At 38.2% G+C, this 20,977-nt stretch overlaps 2 protein-coding genes, 1 non-coding gene and 1 pseudogene across 3 annotated transcripts in view; 1 reads left to right on the top strand and 3 right to left on the bottom strand.

Annotated features, from left to right (window-relative positions):
- Window positions 1-16,120, top strand: part of LOC146454618 (protein polybromo-1-like) — a 56,118-nt gene extending 39,998 nt beyond the window's left edge. Inside the window, exons 36-51 of the mRNA XM_085095074.1 lie at window positions 396-551; window positions 861-948; window positions 2,123-2,198; window positions 4,993-5,165; window positions 5,573-5,667; window positions 6,437-6,508; window positions 7,095-7,196; window positions 7,942-8,064; window positions 9,114-9,191; window positions 10,081-10,222; window positions 10,940-10,997; window positions 11,497-11,589; window positions 12,814-13,037; window positions 13,371-13,484; window positions 13,898-14,118; window positions 14,672-16,120. Coding sequence (XP_084951200.1) covers window positions 396-551; window positions 861-948; window positions 2,123-2,198; window positions 4,993-5,165; window positions 5,573-5,667; window positions 6,437-6,508; window positions 7,095-7,196; window positions 7,942-8,064; window positions 9,114-9,191; window positions 10,081-10,222; window positions 10,940-10,997; window positions 11,497-11,589; window positions 12,814-13,037; window positions 13,371-13,484; window positions 13,898-14,118; window positions 14,672-14,962 — 2,106 coding nt within the window. The 3' untranslated portion in view covers window positions 14,963-16,120. The remainder of the gene's footprint in view (window positions 1-395; window positions 552-860; window positions 949-2,122; window positions 2,199-4,992; window positions 5,166-5,572; window positions 5,668-6,436; window positions 6,509-7,094; window positions 7,197-7,941; window positions 8,065-9,113; window positions 9,192-10,080; window positions 10,223-10,939; window positions 10,998-11,496; window positions 11,590-12,813; window positions 13,038-13,370; window positions 13,485-13,897; window positions 14,119-14,671) is intronic.
- LOC146454620 (uncharacterized protein KIAA1958 homolog) lies at window positions 2,330-4,036 on the bottom strand (annotated as a pseudogene).
- Trnaq-uug (transfer RNA glutamine (anticodon UUG)) lies at window positions 13,246-13,318 on the bottom strand. The gene has a single exon. It is a non-coding gene; the product is annotated as a tRNA-Gln (tRNA).
- Window positions 16,121-18,354: 2,234 nt separating the features above from the next.
- LOC146454617 (histamine H2 receptor-like) lies at window positions 18,355-20,977 on the bottom strand. Its single transcript, XM_085095201.1, has one exon. It carries the CDS (start codon window positions 20,469-20,471, stop codon window positions 19,494-19,496), a length of 978 nt encoding a protein of 325 aa, XP_084951327.1. The 5' UTR covers window positions 20,472-20,977; the 3' UTR covers window positions 18,355-19,493.

The following is a 20,977-nucleotide window of genomic DNA, read 5'->3' as shown; positions in this document are numbered from 1 at the left end:
GTTATCACATTACTGTGATGGCAGAATTTACTTTGCAGAATGCAGAATGCAGACTCACGTCAGTCTTATTAGGCATGAGTTCTGGGAAGTGCGTGCGGAAATTTCAGGTAGTTTTAATGTCATCATTCGAATTAGTTAAAGGACAGAACAAAATGAGACTTAACCATATTCAGCCTGGCAGTTGGGGACATGGAGTGCGCATGCTGACTTTGAGCAGTCATAAAATTGTCAATATGAAAGGAAACACCACCAAAGCTTGTGGCTTGTCCTAAAATTTATCTGACAACAATTTTATGTCATTAAATTTTTCATGTTCAGTTCTTTTTATCTGAGTTTTACTGGCATTACATGCCCCAAGAAAAAGTAATTTTTAAGTTTACATTTTTTTATTTAAGGTGTGGTCGGTACCACCATCAAATGTCAGTTATGTTGCAAGAGAAGAACCTCTTCACCCCAAGCGGGTGCCATCTGTTTTTACTGGGAACAATGAGAACAGGACTCAACCCGTGGAAGTTGATGCAGAAGTTCCAGTTGCCATTGATGTGAAAAAGGTAAGCTGTTTACATTAGGCCGATAAGGAAACTAATTTCTGGGGGTAATTAACTGGGATGATTATAGTTCACTTTTGAAACAAATTTGTTGATCCATAAATGGATGGCTCCAAAACTTTGAAATCCAGTTTAAAATTAGTGTTTTACTGTAACCTGGGATCATGTTGATGGTAAATAAATGTACAGGAGGCATGCTTTTTAAATGCTGATATACTTCGTCATGACTGATCAAGGTGTTCCCTATGCCATTGTAGAGGCACTGTAAAATACACAAAAGCCTTAACTACCTCATTTCTCTATTTTGTTTAGAATGTTGTTTTGGAAGCACCTCAAAATGCAGAGGAAGGATGTACATATTATGAGCAATTTTGTGTCCGAGATGTTCCTTATAAGCTGGGTAAGTACCAGTATTTTCTGGCTATGTTTCATATTCAGTAGCCTCCCACGCAGTCGTTTTTTAGGGGACTAGTATTACCTCCTGGGAAGGAGGTAATACGAGTCCCATAAAAACGACTGCTTGGGAAGCTACACGTTCATTAACAGTTTGACACATTTTTGTTGGACAGAAATTGAATAGATACATACAAACATGTGCTTGGAACATAAAACAGTGATTGCTATATTTCTTATAAAAAATATAAACCCTTTAGTCGTAGCACACTTCCATGACTAACGAAGCAGATAATAATTCCATGCCGTTATCTAGAAAATATTCTATTCTTTAAAAAATACAACTGTAGCTTCATGTAATGAGTTTATTACTCTGCTATGTTTTTGCCGGCACTGAATTATGTATACTTATATATTCATGCTTTCTCGCACTTTTTTTTTACTATTCGTTAAAGGCTGCAGTCTGGTAGTCAAAAGCTTATGTTTTAAAAACATGTCGGCGTGAGAACTTTTTTTATTTGCAATAGCTGTCAAAATTCCTGCGCGCTGATTGGCTCATAGCTATTGTCTATAAGAGTACAGACAATAAAAATGAAGAAAGAAAATGAAAAGAAAATTAAGCCGATTCCGCTCATACTTTTTCCATGTTATTGTAAAAAAAAAATCAACGGCAGTTTTCTATGGTCTATACTCTTATAGACCATAAAATGACGCCATAAAATGTCCAAAACTTGGCAGTGAAACCACTCCCCTGCGGCTTGTGGTTCCACTTGAGTTTTGAAAATTTATTAACGTCATTTTATGGTCTATTAGAGTTTATTAAAAACTGCATCATTGTATAATGCAATTCGAGGGATTTGATTGGCTTAGCGCCCATGGTATATGAGCAATTATACCATGGCCGAGAAATGGCGACCATTAAATTGCCTTCTGGTCGTTCTTGCACAGCGAAATCTGTAAGATCTAGCAATATTTCTCGGTTGTTTTTAATAAAACAATTATTCCACTTGCGCTTGTTGGATATGAGATGATTATAGCCAACTCGGCGCTACGCGCCTCGTTGGCTATCTATCATCTCATGTCCAACGCGCGCTCGTGGAATAATTGTTAAATAGCCCATAGAAAACTGCCGTCGAATTTGTTAATTAGATTTGAAGATATATTCCTCGTGTTGTTTTCAGGTGACTGTATTTATGTGAGGTCAGATGAAGGGTATTTGTGCATGTCCAGGATTGACAAAATGTGGACAGACAGGAAGTATGTGATCATTTTATTTTATGTTATTGAAGAGATTACCTGGGCATCTAATAAGCAATTATTGGATGAGGTTGAGCATGATAGCGAGAATTATCAAGGCCGGGGTTTGTGTTATCTGCCAAAGCCGAAGGCTGAGGCGGATAACACAAACCGAGGCCTTGATAATTTCGCTATCATGCGAAAACCGAATCCAATAATTGTTTTATTATACAATTATAAATGTACAAGCGTTGAGACATTTCACAGAACAACAACAAAGTAAGCCACGCAATGACACGTTTCAGTGTAAACATCTTTATTAATGACAGCCGTGAATAACGTGTAAAGCGGAATTCAAAAGGTTTACAGAAAGGATTTAAGCTTAAAACATCTGAAAACGTTTCAGGAAAAACTGAATCGAACTGAAACTTTTGAACAAAATTCTAAAGTTAAGTTGTACGGTCTTATGAAAAATGTTCCCGATTTGCGTTTAATGAATGTTGACATTACAGTTGAAGAAATTAAAATTTTTCGTTATCTCTGAATGAGAGTTCTGCACAATAAATTCCTTTTGAGAAAGGCTAATAACAGGAGATAACTGGTGCGGATTAATAGCCACTTCCTCACCTCTCACCTCGCACTCTGTCGTCAGGGTTTCCGACATTTTTCTCTTGGTTGAAATGTCAGTCCTGCTATAGCTCCGAATGCTGGATTCATTTCTGTGCCCGCTCACCGCCATGATATGCCTTGCTTCGAACCCGGACTTGTCCAGGATTGTAACCGCCGTTGCCCTGATCGAGTGATTGGTGTAACACTTTGAAAGTTTGGCTTCTCGAGAGATCCTTTTCATTTTTTCACCGAGCAAACGCTCTCCGACAACCATGTTATCGTACCACACTTGATCAGATATGCCGGCGTTTTTCTTCGGCCGCTGAAACAAAAATTCGTTTGAGGGATTCAGGTGCTGTATGTACCGTTCAAATGAAGCCACAGGACAGTGTGGTCCTGGTTTCTCGAACATCACGCCTCCTTCAAATCCTTCATCATTTTCTCGTCGGTTCTTTGTGAGTTCATCTGTTGTTTTGCACACATATTTTGCACCTTTGCCATCCGTGCTGAATGAAAAATCAGCTTTTTTGAGTTCACGAAGATTTTGCCTTCCTCGGCGACAAAAGTACAACATAACCTCGAAAAAAACTTTGTTTTGAAGCGTTTCCGGGCTGTTTTGGTTAAAAACATCGCTTTCGTACAGCTTTTTAAGATCTTCTTCGCAGATCGGTGGCGTGTGTTCGACTTTGGCGAGCCCTTGTCGTTTTAGTTCAACGCTCTTGGCGCCAAAAACTTTGTTTGCCTCGGCAAATGCTGGATCGTTTATTATATCGAAGCCAAGAGTCGCCTTGAAGTGTCTGCCCAGTCCAAATCTCAGGCTGTTGAGAGTGCTTTTGGAATAAGAAGTTCCATCGACTTTTCTAGCTTCGGCATAAAATAGTTTGAGAACGTTACTGATGCCATCTTTGGTTTGCGGTTCGGTAACTTTCTTCTCCTTCAAATACTGCTGTTAAACTCTAAGAGCTGTCTTGGTAGCTCGTTTGGTGTTCTTTGCGTCCTTGTCGTCAATAAGGCGTCCTAAATCCGCTTCTGAGACTGACGCGAATCTTGGAGCGGACTCCGCCATGACAATCTTGCTCAAACCGCCGGCTAGCTTGTCAGGTGACGAAAACCATTGTCTGCAAAAACGCGTCATACCTACATGCATAAACGCCAGTGTCTGTAGATGTGACGCGATGACACAGCGCCATCTAGAATTAGCGGGGTGCTTTTAGCCAATCAAAATTGAGATAGCATCAGCATTGTATAATAATACAGGTAGTCATAATCTAACAATCTTTCCTGAAACGCAGGTTTCTACAGATACCTGCTTTTATTGGGATTTTAGATCTTTTAATCAAGCGCACATAATTTTAAGGCTCATAGGTCATTGTTTTGTCCATGATATTCGCTTAAGATTAATTTAAAAGACTATTACAAGGCTAAAAAAGTTAAAAGAAAAACAAGTCATCTTCCATTTATTATTTTGTTCTCATTCAGTCAGTAGTAATTCCCACGTTCATCAAAACCTCAGTTGGAAAAACTCCTAAACTCAACTTTAAGGGCAATAATTTGTGTATCATTCACGTGAGTCTGACAACTCTAAAATGTTGGCAAGATTTAAGACTAGTCCTATTTCTGGCCAACAGTTGGTTGAGTTGTCTTAACCATGTTGAAAAAGTTGCTCTCAGAATACACTGTCTTGTTTGTCATCAGTTCCAAATTATTAATAGTAAATATCTATAAATACATGTAAGTTTCACTAACTTAATTGTATTTTGTATTTACGTCGCTTTGTCAGAATGCATTGTATAATGTACCTGATCAGACAAGCAAGAATTATCACAATGCGTTTATATGATATGTGATGCTTGGCACTGATTAATTCAAAACTTCATCTACACCCCCCCCCCCCCCCCCCCTCCAATAGTGATTTGCAGTGGAGCTAATTGGGCAACAATCATTCATTAACAGTGATTACATAACAAGACATTGAAGCCACATCAGAATAGTTTTTCAACATTTTTACCTTTGGGGCGGTGAGGCGTAAGGCATTTCAACACCTTGTTGGACGCGCGGCGCATGAATTTGAAGAAACCTTTCTTCAAGTGTTCAAGTGCGCTGGGGTTGCTTGGGAGGTAGCTGTTGAATTCTGAGTTGATCTGTCCGTAATCATAACAAATAGCCAAACATTAAATGACATTTGATCTGTATTTTGTGTGGTTAGTGGACACACCTGGTTTCATGGTCCATGGTTCATTGGTCCTGCTGACACTCAGCATCTGCCCACAAGGATGTTTTATGAAAAGGAAGTGTTTCTGAGTTCTTTGGAGGAAACCATACCTGTTGGAAACATTGCAGGAAAATGCTGTGTTCTGCCTTTCAGAGAATATGTTAGATGTGAGAGAATTTCACATTTATTTTTTTAGACAGTACCACAAGAAGTTATTGCTCAGTTAAATGCATTTGAATGGTCACATTGAGAATTCTATCCACAGACTCAAAAGTTAGAACTTCATGATATGTTTGACACAGTGTAACTCAAAGAGGGCCATCTAGGTTTCATTAGTTGTTTTCGTTAAACTAAATGAATAAATAAATCACTCTTTTTAAGTGTCAGTGTATTTAGTAAGGCAGTGTTAATTACGGACATTATAAGAGACAGAAAGTAATGCATACTCCAAACCAAACATCATGAGTGAAGAATGCAAATAATTGGCTTGTAAAACAGAGTAAGGAATTGGCGAGAGGCGAGACAAGCTGTTGCGAACATTTCGTTGTTTTGATTTTCTTTTGCTTACTGACAGGCCGTCCCACAGAAATACCAGAGAAAGATATTTACCTAAATGAAGCTCGCTATGACGAAGAGGAAGGGCAGTTTAGAAAATTGAAAGGATTGAAGGTGCTCTGTTGATATCATCATGAGTTTTATAACATGACCTGATAGTTAGCTGTATTCAGATTGATGGAAGGAACCCTACAATGTTGGGTTCCAATATCCCAACAAACCTAGTGTAATTACCTAGTCCTCCACATGTCACTGTGTATCCCTTCTTCTCTATTTCTGATTCAACTTGCATGTGTGCATTTAAAGTTATCTACTTTATTTAAATGCTTTCTTGGATTAGTTTGTCACATTAGAACACATTCGGAACTCTGTGGGTTGTCTGTGAAGTAAAACTTGCCAGAAAAATTGTTCATCACATTTTTGCCAAAACAGATGTCACGACTTGTCAAAATGTTCTTTTCGGACGGTTGTAAATTGCGGTCAACTAAGTTTTCAAAACATTGTCCAAAATAGGTAATATGAAAATGTCAAGTTTAATATCGTGCTTAATATATGTCATACATATTCTTAGAAAGGTTGTTGCCTTACAGGAGTCCGGTAGCCTGAGACGCCCAAAAAAATGTTCTGGGCGCCTAAATTTTTTACAGCAACACCTAACACTTCACATGTTGGGTTCCTAATTTCTTGACTTTTGGCCTTGTGGGCTCCTTGAAAGTTAAAACAGCCCAGAGAACTTCAGAGTTACGAATTACAAGAAAAGGTTCTCGTGATTTACTGTTAATAGCCATGCTTCTAAGAAGGAGTATCGGACGATTGTTACTAAAAAGTGATTGATTGTATGTACAGATTGTGACTTTCAGTTTCATACTCTTTTGTTTCAAAGCGCTATTCCTTGACTGTTAGTGTTCAAGAGGATGAATACTATTTCTTTGAGAAACCAATCACTCCAGGAAAGGTAAGTCAATATTGATGTATCTCATAGATTACAGGTGATTTTTCAAAGCCAATTCCTTTTTTGTCCGGGACAGCTGTCCTGCTATTGACAGTGCAGGGCCACAAACCTTGGACAAGTTTGTTCAAGTTAGCTTGTTGCCCTCTCATCCAATGTTTTTCCTGCATCTATTCTGTTTAATGTGTTCAATATTGAATTGGGTAGTGGGATGTTTCAAGGAATAGTGGTCGGGACTGTAGGTGTTGTGACATTATGCTTTAATTTATGCAACATTTATGGGTATGTAACAAAGATAGGCAGTAGGTGTAACAAGCCAGGAACTTCAGGAAAAACGTAATTGGAAACTCCAGCCAAGGAAAACACTAACATAACAATAGCATAACATCAGGGTGTCCATAAGGTGAGAGTTGACTGTACTTACCAAAATGAAGCTTCACTGGCCAGTGTTTGTAGCCTATACCGCTGATAATGAAATTATTTACTCAGTGCATGTGAAATGGAAGGGCTGCCTGGTTGGCTCAAGTGGAAGAATGTATTTTAAATTTACTTTAATAAAATGTGCATTTATGTTTGTTTTCTCTGGTTGCAGTTGCCTTCTCCTTTGTTGATTGAAGACATCGATTTGCTAGAAGATGAGCACACCCATTCTCCTGCTTTGAGCTCAGTTGACTCAACGGGTGATGGAAGCAAGGTCAGAGCTCATATTCCATTTGTTTATTGCCAAGTAATTTACTTGTGCATGAATAAAGTGTTTGTAACTCCATTTGTTATAGATTGGACAATTTGTGTAATTAATTAGTTGATTGATTGTATCCTTTAGATCTCAGAGTTTTCACTAATTGTCACTAACAGTGTGGTTAGCCAATCTGGAAGAAGTAATTATCCCTTTTCTACATCACCAAATTTGCCCTTCATCTCGGTCTTTCCCATTAGTAGTAAACAAATCGACAGCAGTTTTCTACGGTCTGTACTCTTACAGATCATAAAATGACGTCATAAAATCAAGTGGAAGAACGAGAGGAATTGGCCTTATTTTCTGTTGAGAAAGTCCACGTGTTACATCTGACGTCGTCTGTACTCTTATAGACAATAGCTACGAGCCAATCAGCGCACGGGAATTTTGACAGTCATTGAAACATTAAAGTATAACTAAAAGCTAACCAAATGTATGATGTCTGCAACATGAAATAAAGTGTTGTTGTTGTTAACACTGAGAATGAGAAATAGAACAGGAGTACTTGAAACATATACAGAAATCAATCCCACTGTATCTGAAATCCATGCATCTTGATGATGCTAAAATAGGTATGACTGGTTCATCAAAGGACGTGGCGTTTAGAATGTTGGAGGAGTGACATGCTCACTGCACTTTGCCGTTTAAACCGTCAGCTGAATCCATTTGGTAATTTTCTGCCTTCCATTTTCTCCTGTGATAGAAAGCTAAAAAGCCAAGAAGTCAGTCTGGGTACCTGGTCTTCTCTCATGAGATGAGGGCCTCCATCAGGAAGGAACATCCAGAGTATGCATTTGGAGAGATAAGTCGCATCATTGGTGTTGAGGTAATCACTTGTTATTAAAATTATTCCTGTCATAAGCTTAAATATCTGTTCACTGTGGATATAAGAATTCCCAGTAGTCCCAGTTTCCAGTCCCTTGAAACCAATAAATAAATAAATAAATAAATAAATAAATAAATAAACAAATAAATAAGTAAATAAATAAAAGAGAGAGGTTCCTATGAAAACAAAGTGGAAAATACGGGAATAAGATAAATTTCATGCCAACAAAGATGGTGTAACTTATCATGAATACTTGATATAACAGGGGCATAAGAAGGTTAGTTTGATCAAAGCTGCCTATGTGGGCTAGCAGATTCACAGAGAGGAGCCCTACATGGGTACTATTGTCCCGTTGGTGCACGCTTGCCCATACCTGAACTTGTCTGTGACAGTGGAGGTCAAATTCATATTTATCCTGGCAATACCAATGTATGTGTCATTGCTCCATTTCCAGATATAAATTGCTACTACCCTTAGTGTTGTCTTCGACTTGTTTTCTTAATTGAGCTGTCAAAAACTATTTACACCACATCCCAGAGAGACAGCGTTTGTTGTGATGTATTTTGGGAGCTTTGTTAACCCTAAAAAACTTTCCTTTTGAAGTCGTGTTTTAATTATTTGTTAGCCATGAACGCTTGTTGTTTTGAGATTTTTTGTTGGGGATTCATGAACAGTCAAGACAATGTTCACTGAACTTGAGTGTATCAACGTTAGAGCTGCTGTCACTCTCTGTCTCGCCCTCTAGGTCTTTCTTTCCTTCTTCCTCTCTTTTCCTCTCCCTCTGTTCTTTCTTTCTTTCTTTCTTTCTTTCTTTCTTTCTTTCTTTCTTTCTTTCTTTCTTTCTTTCTTTCTTTCTTTCTTTCTTTCTTTCTTTCTTTCTTTCTTTCTTTCTTTCTTTCTTTCTTTCTTTCTTTCTTTCTTTCTTTCTTTCTTTCTGTCTGTCTGTCTGTCTGTCTGTCTGTCTGTCTTTCTTTCTTTCTTTCTTTCTTTCTTTTTTTCTTTAATGGCATGCATACATTATCAAGTTATTATTAATGTTTTCTTTTCAGTGGCGCAATATCAGTGCGCAGAAGAAAGCTGATTATGAAGCCCGAGCTCAAATGCAGCCAACTCAAACAGATACAGAGGTGAGCAGGCATACAAAATACTGCCAAATAAAGAAATCATGGTACTACTACTTATTTATGCATGGTATTATAATCAGTGTGCAACGTAGAGAAGAATGCTTGAGTGCTTCTAGGTATATAATTCCATTTAAATTGTGTGCTGCGAAAACTGACCTAACGTGAGATGAGAAAGTGTATAATCTCATTTAATATATGCTTATTTTTAAATAAGCGTTAGTTAACTTCCTGAAACCTTGCTACAATTTTTCAGAGATTGTCAAAGTTTCTACTGAGGTCATGTCAATGTTTGCAATTATGTTTCGTAAAATGCAGAAAATTGTCAATGTTTACGAATTCACACCTAACAACTAAACAATTGCAGAGGTGCTATTTGTTATTGTTGAGGTATAGAGACAATACAATTTTGTAATTAGAGATAGCTACAAATGTCAGTTGATATGTACGGAGAGAAATATTTCCCGTTTAACATAAAACATTACACGTTGTTAGCCCTGTTTGGTGTGTGATACTGTTAGGATAGCTGCTGGTCTAAAATCTACTTTTTCTCAATTTTCTCAGAATTAAAGTGTTTCTACTCTAGTAGAAGCCAAACCCAAAATGTATTTTTCTAATTCTATCATCAAATGTTAATTAAATAAATACTAAAATTGTGGCACCATGTCATGCAGTCACGCTCCATTAAGTGGTCAGCCGTCAAAGTCCCGAAAATTCCTTCCTTAATTACTGTAACTTTGACCTCTATGAAACTGTCATCTTAATAAGGTGGCGAGGGGTCCCCTTTACCTAGTTCCAGCCAGGTGTTTCTAGTGTCTTGACCTAAGTATAGTCTTGAGTTGAAACCCTTTGTGTAAATGTGTGAAAGTTATTGTTTCTGATTGGTTTGTTTCAGTCAGTGGAGAGCACCCAGGTTTTGCCAACTGGTCCAGTTCTTGCTTTTGAATGTTTGTGGAGAGGCTGTGATTACCAGTATGAAGATCTTCAAGACTTAAAGATTCACTTATTGGACAGTACCTGCCATCTCCGCAAGTCAGGTACAATTCAAAGAAAAAGATTTTATAAAGAAAGATAATGCGTGCCCAGATTAAATGGCACATATATGGCTGACTTGGTAGTATCCTGATACGGTCATACCAAGTTGATTGACTGATGATGATGATGATGATGATGATGATGATGATGATGATGATGATGATGATGTTGATGTTGATGATGATGAGATGGAGGATAATTATGGTGTTGTGGATTGTGATGTTGATGAGGATAATAATGGTTGGGAGGAGGAGGAGGAGGATGTCCTGACCTGCCAGGAATTTAAGCTACCACCAGCATAGGTCTTGGGATCATAGAGACGTCAAGCCTCACCGCCACATCAAGGGAACAATAACGATAATTATGATCGTTAGAAGGAGGAGCAGTAAAACTCGCCTGTGCTTATAGCTACCGGCCATGCATCAAAAATATTGCCTTTGTTTTCTTTAGGTGATATCATGTGATAGTCCCCCCCCCCCCTTTTTTTCCATTTGCTTAGACCCCTAGCATAATGATTTGATTGTTAAGTACAAAATGTGACTTGAAAGTCAACTGAAGATAAATGTTATGTTTAGTCTTATTATTTTCAGAGTCAATTAATTAGATGCTGTTCCTGATCAGTATACCACTTGTGGTAAAATTCAGGCACTTAACAGTTAGGGGTTTTCTCTTGTTGTTGTAATGCACTTTTATGAGACGGATATGTTTTTATGATGTAGAGGACGGATTTTTCCATTGTCTTTGGACCACATGCTCAAGGGAGCGACGAGGAATGAGGTAGTAGCTATCCTTTAGTAACCCATTTCCTACCATTAAAATACCCTGACCATCACAGCTTTGCAATTCCCTTGATTACAGGCATTATTTGAAGGTTCACGCATTCTCTATTTAATAAATTATTGTAGTGAACTAAATATGTTTGCGAACTAATACTATTCACGCGTTTGAAACAGATGCTTGAAAGTCCTAGTCTTTTGTTGGCATTTTCCAGCCCTGGAAAAAGCTGTAAACGTATTAATTAGAAATATTTCAGGTTCTAGAAAGCTATAAACCTGTAACAGAATGCATTCCATTGACTGAACGCGTGCATATGAGTTAGACGGTGCAGTTTAATGTTGAAGTATTGGAACGATTGTATGAGGCTCTGGAAATCTGTGCAGGTCGTAGAAAAGTCCCAGAAAATTGTTTTTTGAGAATTTGCGGAAACCTTGAGTTGCGTGAGTGTTCGCCATTTGTGTTTAGCTGACTTTGATGGCATGTCTGTTTTAATTTGCAGACCGTTTAATGCCAGTTCTAAGCTTTTCAGGCATTGTAGGGAGGTTCATCTGGTAGGACAGCCAAGACAAATAACCCAACAACAAAGAAGCAAGTAAGTATTGCATAGTATCATGACCCACGTCCAAGTGAATTACTGGCAAATGGTACAGCTTATTTCACTCAGACATTTCGTTTACTCTTGTTAGGTTAAATATTGCATTTATATTTCATTGGCTTAAATGAATTTAGATAATAGTTTTTATTTATGTATTTATGTATTTCTTTATTTCTTTCTTTCTTTCTTTCTTTCTTTCTTTCTTTCTTTCTTTCTTTCTTTCTTTCTTTCTTTCTTTCTTTATTTATTTATTTGTTTATTTATTTATTTATTTATTTATTTATTTATTTATTTCCACCATTGGGAACATTCATGTAGGGTCAACTTCCTAATAACCTTCCGAGGATTGTTTGATTTGTTTCTGTAGTTTATACACTTGTCGCTTCAAGCACGTAATGATGATCAGAATTACCTATTTATTTGTCCGAGTTATCAATAAGGGGCACCCAATCATGAAATGGATAATAATATCATATTGCCTTTCTCGCAGCAGTGCTTGTCTTTCTCTTAGCTGGGGTTATCCTTAGCAGTGCTTGTCAACAGTATAGAGACAAGAGTTCGACCCATGTCTCTCAGTGTCGAAATACGATGTACTAATCATTTGATGGTCTGTTTCAATAACATACGGACTCTGAAGTTCAAGATTCAACAAACCGTTGCATTTCTCATTGCCGCCAATCACTTCAGCGAACCTCCTGGAAAAAAAAGACGTTTAGCTTAGCGGGGTGAAAAGGTCATGTTCATACTCTGCGATTGAGATCCACTTTTGTGTATTTGTGGTCGGTGGGTTGTCACCGTAATTATGGTTGATGGTGTTAAGAAAAAGTTATCCTTGAATGGTAGGCTCAAAATCTAAATTTAATCCTAATAAATAAACGGGAAAATGGTACACAACAAAGTGTGAAAAGAAAACTACAAACTCTAGCAAAAACTAAAAAACTTGTAAGCGTCAACAAATCGTACGCGCCATAAAAATTTGAAATATCGCGTGCGTTGCACGTGATCACGCGCGCGCAAATTTCTCTGCAAGGGGGTAGTCTCAACGTCTCAAAGAATTCAAACAGATGGCAGTAAAACGCGAAAATCGTCGTTGAGGTTTGAGGTTCAGGGGTAAGGTTGAGTCGCAGTAGCTGATATCATACTTTTGAAAACAAAGGAGAGGAGGAAAGGGGTGACTAAATTTGTTTGGAAATTGGTGTTGAAATGATTGTTTATCCATAGGAACTATTTTCCCAAACATCAGGCGGCATTGATTATAGCTGACAGTTCAGAGCCTCCTCCAGCTCAACGCACTCCTGTTAATGTCCAGTCTGTTGGCCCCTTGATGGCTGTGCTGCCTACAGGAAATCAGTTTGCTCAAACAGGCAATCATCTGCAAAGCAATGCTGTAGGCAGTCAAAATACTTACATCGGAGGAAGGCTGACGCCTCAAGCTATGCAACAAGGTATGAATACTACATTATCATTCATCATAAAAAAAAAATAAATAAATAAATAAATGCTTTGTTTGTAGTGGAAATGCACTTAGCTACCCAAAGCTAGTTTACAGGCATTCCCCGCAGAAATAACGGGAAACAAATAATAATCAAATCGAACATAACATGTTAAAAATCCCAACTGGCAGGAGGCAAACCAGCTGGCTATTTACAAGTGGGGCCGAGGCGGGACTTGAACCCGGGACCTCCGGATTCAAGGTCCGGCGCCCTTAGCACTGGGCCACACCGCCTCCATCATGTGTTAAAGTCACATTTGTACAATTATCCTACTTGTTTTCACAGCACTTTATCAAGGGAGCACTGGAGTGAGTGGAATGACTCAAACTAACACAGCACAGGCAGCTGCCATACTTCCAAGACAGATGAATATAACAGCGCCTCAAACACCTTCACCAGGTATGAGTATTGTTCCTGATAGATCATAGCGTTTTTGTATTTTTCTGTTTAGGGGTTCTTCTCCCCTTCCTTATTTAGTCTCTATTAGCAGGGCTGGTCCCCTACCAGGATCTTTCCTTGTATCTCCTGTTTTGCTTCCCAATGGGCCCTTTGTAGCAAACGGTCACATGGTACAGAATTCGCCATGCTGGAGAACAAGTTGCGCACTGGGGCATCCAAAACAAAGTGACTTAATTCATCCAGTCAAATTTGAATGTCCTTTGTTTTGAATGTCACAGTACGTAGCTTGCTCTCCCGCATGGTGGATTTTGTACCATGTGACCGTTAGCTGCAAAGGGCCCATTGAGTGATTCATTATAGCTGGGATCATCTGACTCACTCTTTTATGTTTTCTGGTGTCTAAAATACAACAGGTCAAGTTGGAGGCTTTGCCCAACAGCAGCCGCAGCAACAGCACCAAGTCCAGCAGCAGTATAGTCCTGCACAACAACAGCAGTTTAACTTTCAGCAACAGATAAACCAGATAAACGCCATGCAACAACAACAGCAGCAACAACAACAACAACAACAACACCAACAACAGCAACAGCAGCAGCAAATAATTGCACCACCTTTACCCCCACCTAAGGAAACGGTGAGATCCTTATGCTGTCATACCGAAACGTCCACACATTGGTTGAAGCACAGTAAAAAAGTACTTAAAGTGGCACTGCCACGGAGATTTTGCTGTATTGTGATCAAAGCTACTCAAATATGTAACAGAGAACCTTTTCTTTAACATGAAATTATTCGTATAGTACCAGGAGGTAAAATCAACTGATTTCTCCAATGAAGAACAAACTATAAAAACATGTTTAGCAATGAATGTGTCTGATTGTGTGATTTGAGAGCCTTTATATTTATATCTTAACCTTGTTGCCTGATGCTATGATGTTGATCTTGTTGCTTTATGTTTTTTTAAAGCCGTTATGAGTTAACCTAGTCTCTTGACTTTGTTGTGGTTTCAGACCTTCATGTGTTAACCATGTTGTTGCACTGATGACTGTGTGATATCGGAGCCTTCATATTTTAACCTTGTTGCTTGACTATTTGATTTCAGAACATTCTTATCATCTTGTTTCATGATTGTGTGTTTTCAGAGCAATCTTTTATGCTAACCTTGTTGTTGCTTATGATTTTATCTTCAGCCTGCACCCGTATTTCTTGCTCCACCACCCAAGCCACAAAGACTGCACCACTCTGATGCCTACCTCAGGTACATCGAGGGCCTTCGTGATGGAAGTCCACACATGAGCAACTGGAACCAAGCCCGCAAACCCGATGCCCCAAGTATGACCCCCCAACAAGTGGCCCAGTTACCAGTCCACTGGCTGGGTTGTGGTTATGGTGAATACAACAATGCAGTTGATGCATTGTGGGCTTTGAGAGATCACATGCTCAGGGATGCTTTGTCGCTTTCCAGGACAGTAGAAGATTAGATTAGCTACAACGTTCTTTTAAGCCCAAACTGTTTGGTTAGAAAGAATTCTTGCATTATTAGCTGCTTTGTTTGTTTACGAGCATACTTTGTGCACAGTGGAACCCCACCTTACGACCACCTTGTTATTTAACGAACACTTTTTTTTGCCCCGAACGAATTGAAATTCCAGTCATTTCCTTAGTTTTACAACCCCCTTATTACAACCACATTTTTACGGCCGAATGTGTTAACGGGGTTCCGATGTATTTTTCTGTTACCAAGCTATGATTGTGAAGCTATGAAGTTATGATAAAGAATGTTGAGTGGTTTGGACTTTTACAGGGTGACACTGTTGTTGTTACGTGCGACTGTCTTCTTTTTTGCTTTGTGTTTTGTGTTGTGATTGGCTTCCCTTGCGTTGATTTGTCTTTTTAAATGAAATAGGCATTCAGTGACACCTCATTTACCGGCATAGCAAAACGTACACGTCAGGATCTGTGGGGGGAGGGGGTTATCAATTTTCTGAGCGCTATCCCTTAACAAGCCCTTGTAATTTTTGCTACAAAATCAGTCTTGTCTGTATTCAAAGATAGCCGTGGAGGAAGCAATGTTTTACCAATGTGTAATTACACATACGTAGCTCCACTGTTCGTTGTGTAAACAGCAGATTTCTAACACCACATTGATACCGCAAAAACTGTTGACGCTGACAATAACTCATTCCCACTCCCTAATCAATACCTTATTCTTCTTAACAAATGATGTTTTTCACATTATCACCTGTATTGGTCAATTTTCTTAAAAACCTCTCTTCTATCGTCCCTTTGCTGTATTTTACTGTACCTATCCCTGAATAACTATAATCAGCAACTAACTTGAGGAGGCACGTGGATTTTCGTAAATTGGTGTAAGGAGAAGAGCAAACAGTAATCTCACGAAATCTAATGACTAGTTAGTTAATATACGTATCCTAAAGTTGTTGTGTCACATGTAACATCCCTCTGAAGTGGCTAGCTGAAAACCTCAGTTTAAATTACCTCTTAGGGAAAGTCTCTTGATTTGCAGTCTCTCACAACATTGTGAACATCTCTGTATTCCCCGGCGTACATTGTAGATACCCTGTATGTTTATTCACATTTCCTTGCTGTCAACTGTGAAAATAAACGTGTGAAGTTTGCTTCCTTGTTGTGTTTTGCCGATACACCAATCCAACCTACCGAATTCGAAAAAGTTGGCGACTGGTATTTTTAACCAAAATTTTTGCTTACGAAATCCCTGTGTTAGGTTCGTAAGGTATTTGGTAAAATGTACAGCGGCCATCTTTCTCTGTATGGCGGATTGTTATTGTTTCAACATTGCTACTAATTTTTTTGGAAACATCCACTAAACTATTCTTTGGAACCTGCGTCGTTCGGTCACACTTCAGTTTCGTGAGTGTGTAAGACCACTTGTTCTTGTTTGGTTGTTCTGTGCAAGACCATCAAACCGCCCACACACACAGAACCTCTCTAGGTCTTGTCTAGTTCCTAGGCCTCTCTCTGTCTTTCAACTCGGTGCAATCTATTTCGGGTCACGTGGTCTGAGCGAAAAGCGTGAAGTTGATGATGATGTGAAAATTGTGTGAAAACAGCAAATTTTATGAATAAAAATATTTTATCTACTGGTGATATTAGAATAATAGTAATGATTATGTTCTGCTCCACTTCATTAATGGCCACTTGAAAGTTACAAATGGCAGATGTTCACCACTGCATTTTACTGATTAAACAGAATGTTGAATCTCCCTCATTTCATGTTATCGTTACTATAAACGATCGCAGGTCAGATTTGTCAAATTTCACTTTATCGCGCCTTAAAATTAATAAAATAACACGAAATATGCCAGTAATATTAGAATGTTAAAAGTTGTCATAATTTAATAATTACAATTAGGCGTCCAGCAGCCTCTTGACATGTTTTCGCTAGCAAAATTCATCCGCGACTTTGAATTACCGTAATTTTTTTTTGTTATTATTATTTACATCGCATTCACAGCACTTTGGCGTCGGTAAGATGAACGCCGTCTGATGAAACGCAAACCTACTTAAGCGAAAGACTTTCTAGTTTGTCTTCACCAAACTACTTTAAACTTGCTAAATTAGGCTGTCAGGATTCAGCTTCCGCAAAAGAATCTTTTGGTTTGCTCAAATGTCTTTTTCCGCAGATTTTATGGAGGTTTTTCGAGGATTCCCATGGCTTTAAAAGCTTCAAAAGTTCCAGTATCTCAAAGTCCAAGGCTTGACCTATTAAAATATGCTCCCGCACGCACACACGAAGGACCACGTAGAAACACTTACATCCTTACCTCAGCTCTCACTACTGCATTACAAAAGCTTGCTGAGCTTGCTTAAGATTTCCTTGCCTGATATATTAACTGAGGTTAGAGAAAACCTTTAGATACTTGATGTAAGGCAAAATACATAATATTAAACTCTCAACATCCATACATGGATAAAGTTTACAAGGACATTTACGGTTGAAATTCATATTTTAACGATTTCGTTCTTCTAAAAAAGACAACCAATAATACTTTAACAACAGATTTGCCCAGGGTATTTTCTGTGACAGCACATTCTCCCATGTTACATTTAAATGAATAAAATCATGGTTGGGAACTTTTCAGTTATGAAAATGCTTCGTTTGAAGCTCTGACTCCGGTTAATGAACACAACGAAAAAATCATTTTATCAAACTTAATTAAAACATTAAATTTTTTCTTTCACAGCGACAAAAACTGCCTCCTTTCATCCGATTTAGCGGCGGCCGTTGCACTCTTGTTATTTGGATCCTGGAGTCTTTTAATCGTTCAAAAACCTTACGACATCCGTTTATCATTAAACCAACTGGGGAAAAGTGTCAAAAATACTCGAGCTAAATGGTAAGATGTTCTCTCATGATATTGTCTTCAGGAAAATCGAGCGATCCAAAGTGCCACCGACAGGCTTAAGACAACAATTGTTAGCTGTTTTTTTTTATGATTAGGATAAAATTTCAAATGTTGCTTACAGTTGAAAAAGATCAAGTCTACCTCGTTAATTCGAAAAGGAACTAATTTATTTATTTTAAAGTTATAAAATTCAGGTTACTTGGAAATTTTATTAGAAAAATCTAAGCGATTTTGTGCGTTCGGTCTCATTTAGCATCTTTTTAATTCATCTTTCTTAACGAGAAAGCTTTATTTGAACACTTGCAGTTGGCGCACTTTTTGTTGCAATTTTTGATAAACCCATTTTCTGTTTGGCATTGTTAAGCAGCAGTTTCTTGGCTTTGTTCGACGTTTGAGAGGCTCTTTATTTCCTTCAAAAATCTTTCGAGAAAGTATGATTGTTTTTCAATCGTTAACCGAGGTTACCGCCATTAAAGCTACAGATATCAGCTGTCGCTCTATTCAGTTGCAAATCTAATGAAGCTAGCCTCTTGAAATAGTAAGTATGACGCCAAGGTGTAAAGTTTAATTGTGTTGGGTACTTTAATGGAAAGTTGCAATGAATAGAAGCTTTTCCTCAAGTTGTCGTTAAAGGCACAGAGCCGACTTTCAAATTAAAAATTAGAAATGTCTTTGTATTCTACGCGTGCCGTATGCTTTACATCGGAAGTGCTAAAAGCGAACTTGCGGAAAGCTTTAGTCACCATGGAAATGACGGACGAAAATACACAATAAGTAAAATATAGTAATTATTGAAGTTGGGAACTAAATACGTTTGAAATCGTAGGAATTTAAACAACGCGTAAAAATCAGCGGGTGAAACGACCATCAGGTATTTTTATCTATTTTATTTTGTTCATTTTTTTTTTTTACGCGTCGCATCCGTAAATCAAGTTTTGTTATCGACATAAATGGTTCAGTTTAATCGCTTTCTATTGCGCACGCAACCAAGTAACAAACTGAACCGTGGTGCAGCAATATAATCCTCAAACGGGTGCACAATAAACTGCCAAAAATATTTAACATTTTCATTCAATCGCTATCTCGTTTGTTTCGTGAAAGACAAGTTTAATAGTTTAATTGGATTTATGGCGGAAAATATGTACTCTCGACGGAACCACCAAATTATCCTTCTATTGTTAGTGCCAAAACAAGGGCGTATGAACGCGAGCAAAAATTAATATATTTAAAACGTGTGTAAATAGAAGGGCTTTTAATATTCTACTTACCCACAAGGTATTTGTGTACTATACTGCAATGCCGGACGGATCGCGTTGCTATTTAATGTTATTAAATTGGGAAATTTGGATTACCTTCTTTGACTGTACGGTTCAATTTTGTCCGGTCTAACTGAAACGGGCCACAATTTATAATCAACGTTAGTCAAGCCATATTTACAGATTGTTGTTGTTTTTAATTCAACCAAAAGACGGGGATAAACCCGCTTCCTCAAACTAAGGCATTATTTATGAATTAAAGCATATGGTAAATCCAATCTAATATTTGCTAAGTCGCACAACGTTTTCATTAAGGCAATTTTATTACTTGATTCGAGTGCAGCAGTTCTTTTGCTTGTACTTTGATCTTAAACCATCGAATGCATAGTTACTGGTTCATGTCGCTCAGGCTTCTTCTTACAACATGGCATCATCAAGTACAACTCCGCACGAAAGTCTTGTTTCAAGAAAGTGTACAACATCGGGTTAATAAAGGACGTAGAGAATCGCAAAAAGTCAAACACCATGAGCCAAACGGCAGGAATGGCGTAAAAATCTTCCTTGTTGAGATAATCCTGAAGTAGTCCTATGTACCAAGTAGACCAACAACATGTAAATATACCAAGCATCAGAGCGAATATGGTTATGGCGCGTTTTTCAGTGTCCAATTGTTTTCCCCGAGGGCCGCCGCACGCTTGTTGTACCAAATTCAGTTTCCTGATCTGCTGAGCTTGATGGTGAATCACGTTGAACATTCGCACGTAGAAGTAAACCATGAGCAACAAAGGCAGCAACAAACATATCACAATACCAATGATATTGTAGATAAGACCCCAGCGCAGTTTGGTTGGATTTCGAGAGGTGAAGTGATCAAATTTCTGCCAGGCGAGTTGTATGAGCGCCATGAAAAGAGAAAAAGCCCAAACGGAGGTTATCAGAGTAACAGTTCGTTTCTTGGTCACGGTTGACATATATTTGAATGGATATATCACTGACACATACCTCTCACTCGTGATCATGAGGATATGGAAGATTGTTGACACAGCGATGAACCTGTACACTGCCGCAGACGTTATGCACAGTCCAGAGAAACTCGGGTCGCCGATAAGTGCGTTACATGCAGTGCTCATAGGTATTCCTACCAGTCCCATCATAAGATCAGACACGCTCAAACTTACGAGAAGTAAGTTGGTTTTGGTGCGCAGATGACGTCTTCGTACAAACAGCACAAGAACCAAGATGTTAATGGCGATTATCAAAAAACTAAGAACGAGTAAGCATGAATCGTAACTTGCATCAAAGTAACTTATGGTTTGCGCTGAAGTAGAATTGTTAGCCTTCATCATGTTTCACACTCTCCTTCAGTGACGTTTAAACTACATGGATATGTACACAGACTGCACTGGCTGTAAACTATTGCACTGCTGTTATTAGGTTCAGTTGACCAATAATTTTGCAGAACGGAGGTGTGGTCTTTAATTTATAACAACTTAACAATTCTCTAGAATTTGCGAAGTGTCAAGAAAAATTGATTTTCATTAACGATATCCGCTGTATTCAGTTATAATTTATTCACTTTGGATTGTCTTCTCTTTTGATGTAGAAAGCTTCATCAGTGACGTCTTTGTTAGTGTTAGGAGCCTATATTGTAAATGCGTCTTTTACCTTGGAGTAATTAACGTAGTAAATGGTTGTGTAAGGAAAAAAATTTTGCCGTACTCAAAATATTACATTGTTTTATCTTAAAAATTGTTCTCCAGATCTTTGGATTAAATTGCTACCACTTTTGTAGGGCTAGCATGCAGTTCAAGGCAGTCTAGCTTGGTTAAATTGTTTTTAACATTTAAAATAT

Source organism: Pavona decussata, unplaced genomic scaffold (assembly GCF_977016875.1).
Source record: "Pavona decussata unplaced genomic scaffold, jaPavDecu1.1 SCAFFOLD_300, whole genome shotgun sequence".
In the NCBI taxonomy this organism is placed as follows: Eukaryota; Metazoa; Cnidaria; class Anthozoa; order Scleractinia; family Agariciidae; genus Pavona; species Pavona decussata.
This window is presented reverse-complemented; position numbering and strand designations above follow the sequence as displayed.